General features: G+C 41.6%; 2 protein-coding genes across 2 annotated transcripts in view; both read right to left on the reverse strand.

The window, feature by feature from the left end:
• Window positions 1-4,282: 4,282 nt before the first annotated feature.
• The window catches only part of LOC137999650 (transmembrane protein 216-like), a 14,173-nt gene continuing 13,455 nt past the window's right edge, over window positions 4,283-5,000 (reverse strand). Inside the window, exon 7 of the mRNA XM_068845494.1 lies at window positions 4,283-5,000. This exon is cut by the window's right edge and continues 879 nt beyond it. The gene's annotated coding sequence lies outside the window, so the exon portion shown is untranslated.
• LOC137999649 (uncharacterized) overlaps window positions 4,647-5,000 on the reverse strand; it is a 534-nt gene continuing 180 nt past the window's right edge. Inside the window, exon 1 of the mRNA XM_068845493.1 lies at window positions 4,647-5,000. This exon is cut by the window's right edge and continues 180 nt beyond it. Within this exon, the coding sequence (XP_068701594.1) occupies window positions 4,647-5,000 (354 nt within the window).

Genomic DNA, 5,000 nt, shown 5'->3' on the forward strand with positions numbered 1-5,000 from the left:
GTTCTGGGGCATGCTCCCCCGGGAGGCTATTTTTCAGCTTTTTGTTTTTTGCCCCCCTCCGGCCCATTCCTATGCTACGGCACTGCAAGGTCACGACTTGTAGTACGGCCTCTACATAAAATAAAACTAACTCGCAGGACAACAACTCGACGGTTTTCCAACACGACAATCCTTACTGTTAAAACAAAAAAGCTGTAAAGTTTATCAAGACGCAACGGTGGGACCGAATGAGTGTGACAGTAAAGGATTCCGAATACGGCAAGGAAAAATAAAATTACAAAGAGAAAAGAACTCTTAACAGACCACATGTAAAAATTATTTAATCACTGAAATACAGGATTTAGTCAGTACCAATATTTTGTTGATCCAGTTGGGAAGAAAAGTTGCAACACAATGGTTTTCTTTGTCATACATTTTCTTGCAATTTGATTGGTTACCTTAAAGAAGCTTTGAAATCTGATTGGTTGTTTTGTTTTAGTGTTCCATTCTCATTGCCAAGGGAAATGGTGCGATTTAGAGCAAAAAATTGTGCGATTTGGGAATAAATCGCATGCACTGCCTTATGAGACCTTATGCGTCCCATGTCGCAAAAAGGACTGATGATGATGTTGACTGCTGAGAGCCAATCAGATCGCAACGATCACCAGTGATTTCTAAATGAATGTAATAAAAAAGTTAATTTACTCACGTGTGATGTGATCGGAGACATTGCACTGTGACTGTCATCTAAATGTTCCAGCAGTCGACAAAGTCCCTCTTGACCTGTGGCTGTTTTCTACTCAGGTGACCTCATGTACCACAACCCTTTTTGAGATATCACTGCCAAGCAGGCCACTTCTGTTGGAGAGAACACATCTCACAAAGGACAACCGCAACATTAGGGACTTCATCCCCTCCTCTTCTCGAATAATGTGTGGGTTCGTTAACGTCCCAAAGGGAACTCATAACTAAGAACATTCACTACTTGCACAAATCCCATAATACACCTCTTTAACCCCCCAAAAATTTGCATAGGCATTGTTTTTTAATTCCCTCAGGACATCTTCATGTCCCAGGAGAACTTGCAAACGATGATTATGCAAAATTTTGGGGTAATAAAAGAGGTGTATTATGGGATTGTGCAAGTAGTGAATGGAAGATATTTGTGAGACGGGGCCTACGGTTTGTAGTCCTTATCCGAGAAGACTTGAAAGTCTACCCATTAGCGGGTGTAATTACAAAGGCAGCACTTTCTCTTCGGTAATTTAAAGACTTCGACGGTCCGGTCGGAGGTAAATCCACTCTAAAATATAGATACACTGAGGTCCCATCCACAGTAACTCAATATTCTTTGATTGCAGCTGACGTCACGTCAGCCATATTGGTGGAAAGAACAATAGCGAAAAATTCCTTTGGGAATTTTACTCTATGATTATGTTATCTATAAAACTTGAGCTGCACTTTTCTATTGTTTTGGCACCAACATGGCCGTCTTATCACGTGAGTGAAATCAAAGAATTGTTCCCAATTCAAACCCTTTGGGAATAAAACGTTTTGTTTCAGGTATTTCCATATTATTTAAGGTGGGCAGACACCCGGGATCATGTTCCAGCGACAAAAGGTGTGTAGTACACACTGAGGCGACGTGTAGCAGGGACGAAATCACAACATATCCCTGGGACATGTACCTGCAAAATGTTGTGATTTTGTCCCTGCTATATTTCCCCGCTACACTTCCCTTCTACATGTCACCTCAGTGTCCACTACACAAGCTCCAAGTCGACTTCACTACAGAATACAGGGCCACTTTTAAAGGCCTATCTCTTTCAAGTGGCTCGGCGGCTCGTCAGTCGATTGCAAAGTATATTATTCAGATGACTCGTCGGCTCGTCAGTCGATTTCAAGCACTCTTTTTACATTTTAGCTTTCATGACCGGTTTGCGGTTCGGTTAACGACACGTTTCACGAGATCGTGTGAAGAAAATAGCACTTGTTTACTGATTAAGCCTAAGTGCTCGTTTCAGTGACTAGGCCCAAGCACTCTTTTGATATTTTAGCTGTCAGTTTATGGTTCGGTTAACTACACTTTTCGCGAGATCGTGTGAAGAAAGTAGCACTCGTTTACTGATTAGGCCTGGTTATACACCCCCTGAATTACGCCGAACCACTAAAATATACACCTTACTCGTTCTTTTATCTCTGTACGCACCTTACTCCATATTCGTTCTTTCATCATTGAACGCACGTTAGTCCTTACTCGTTCTTTCATCGCTGCGGCTTGTCGCTGCAACATGACCCCTTGTGCCTCAGCACCTTTAAATGTGAATGCTACGTCATAATGCAAACTGAATACAATACGCAAGGAGTCTTGGTGTCAGGGTGGCTTAGTGGTTATCTATCGGGCCTTCCACCACTGCGAGCTGGAGTTCAATTCTCGCCTCGGCCAGCATGTGGGCTGAGTTTCAGTCGATCTCAACCTGACTCGAGGGTTTTTCTTCGGGTACTCCGGTTTTCCTCCCTCATCAAAAACGACTCACAGCTAATTGACATCTAGCTGTGGTGCTGTGCTCCGACATCAAACATGGACTGTATAGCGGCAGCCAGAGGCGCCTTTGTATGCTTTCAGCTCGATGTCGTGAGCCGCGCCCTGCGCAATTCAGTCGTCGACTGCAAGTAAGGGTGATTAGCACTAGCAATATATTTATTTAACCCCGGGAGATTTGAATTAGGTACAACATTTGGTCTGTTGTTTATTTTCCCGCAAAACTTGGTTTAAGGACGGTGCCTACTAATTCAAAGGTATTTTTGCGCGGTTTAATGAATATGCGGGAAAAGCAGATCTTAACAAGTGTTATTAAAATCCAAAAAGAAAATTGGGGGTAACCTCGCATTTTTCGAAAAGAATTAATCAACAAGGAAGGATTACGTTTTTGCAAACGTTGACCGTGTAGCAATTATATTTGAACAGACTTAACTGATTAGAGTGTAATGTAAGTGCTAAGCTTCTACCCCACATGAACCATGTGAGCGTTAGCCCTACTAATGGAAATGGCCCACCCAAGGACAGAGAAAAACTGTATGGCGTTCTTTGCCAAATTAAAGCTAAAATTGCATGGTTATCCCCAATTTTCTTTTTGGACTCAATGCGCACTTGCTAAGTTCTGCTTTTTCCGCATAATTTTGAACTGCGCAAAAATATCCCTGTATTAATAAGCACCGCCGATAGGAAATCCGAGTATCTCGAGATGCGCAGAACGTATGCGCAATCACAATAGTAGGCACCGTCCTTTAAAGATAGACACTTTTCTGACGCTGATGGGAACAAAACTGACACGAGATTCTTACTGTTGGATAATGGACTCTTGGAGCTAGTCAATTGAGAGCCTTAGGGACTCCTGGTTCAAGTTCTACCCCGTGAAAGATAATAGACCAATCCGGCTAACTCAATGTTGTACCCAAATCAAATCCTTTAGGAATAAAACGTTTTGTTCCAAGTATTTTCATAACATTACATGTGAATGCTACATTATAATGCAAATGCAATACAAAAAGAATCTTAACCCCGAGAGATTGAATTGGGTATAAAATTAGTTGTGGTTACACTAGCCCTTTCACCCATGGGTAAATAGCGTTTACCAACAGGCAAAGACGTTCTTGTGTGTAACCGCTTTCCCTAGACCTGCCCTTGGGTTATTTCCATAGATACATCAAAAAGAACTTCCCATGACAGTTTCTGAACTCAATGGTACGGTTTATCTGCTCCCTGATGTGGCTTAGTCAAAGCAGAACGTAGCTGATACACAAAGCTCCCTAATTCATTATACCCTAATATTTTACCCCGAGGGAAGTAACCGCATCCCCAAGGGTAACATGAAACCTGAGCTGAACCAAACCCAAGCCATTGACCTTCCGGAAGGCCCTAAACTCAAGGTGTGTGTAACCACAACTATTGAGTAAGCCGAATCGGCCCATTGAAATGATTTTAGAATACCTGAAATTTCATGTATCTCTTAAACTTTCATTTTATGCCCATTCCAAAAGTTCACTATTAATATAGTTTCATAGAGAGGTTCGAAAATCGTTGCGGATTCCGGATAAAACTGTGGGCCTGGAATCCTGTAGGCTTGATTAATTACCAGCCGCTGATTCGGGAAATGAGCCAGTCCTCACCCTCTCCTCTCTAACCTTTTCGCCTCATTGCCAAGGCGAGTCAAGTGCTAAGTTTATGTGATAGTAATTATTTTTAACTATCATGTGGCCTCACTCTGAAAATGCGGCCGAACTCGAGTGAGTCCCATTCTGGTACGACTTCGATATTCTTTAATAAGACACTTGACCTATCATTAATTTCTTTCATATTTACAAGTATTCACAAATATGGTGAAATCCTTCAACAACTTTCCTTCGCATTTATGAACTCAACCGACTTCAAATTCCTTTCCTGATAATAACTTAGAACAATAAAATTATATAAGCCACATAAAAAAATGCTATGAAAGACAATAAATATTTACAAAGAATAACTTTTAACGCGTTTGAATTGTACTATGTGCGCTTCCTCAATTTCATTTCATTACATCATATCACTTGATAAAACGTTGGATCCACCACGAATGCGTTCCCTTGTCTAAGACTGTCTTATTTTTTCCTAAAAAACGCAGTCAGATTTATTCTTGAGACTCTTTATCCAGTCTATTACCAGAGGACAAATTTGGAAGAGGGCTATACGGAAGCTTTTCGCGTGAAATTACGCGACTTTTGGCACTCTTTAACAAAACAGGAAATTTAGGTTTGACCACTCTAGCACTGTCCCTATAAGACGGGCCTTGTTGCGCAGCGTAAACTGAAAAAAGTTCATTTAACCTTCTTTTTTCCCTCAGTCCCTTTTCCCGGAGTTCTTCCTTATTTTTGTCCTGAGCTAAGCTCTGTTCTCGCGCGAGTTTGGCCTTTTCTTTCCGCGAGTTTAGGTCTCGCGAATAGTCCTTCGCTCTTTCCGCCTTCTCGAGAGCGCTTTGTTCTGT

This window comes from Montipora foliosa, chromosome 4 (assembly GCF_036669935.1).
Source record: "Montipora foliosa isolate CH-2021 chromosome 4, ASM3666993v2, whole genome shotgun sequence".
NCBI lineage: Eukaryota > Metazoa > Cnidaria > Anthozoa > Scleractinia > Acroporidae > Montipora > Montipora foliosa.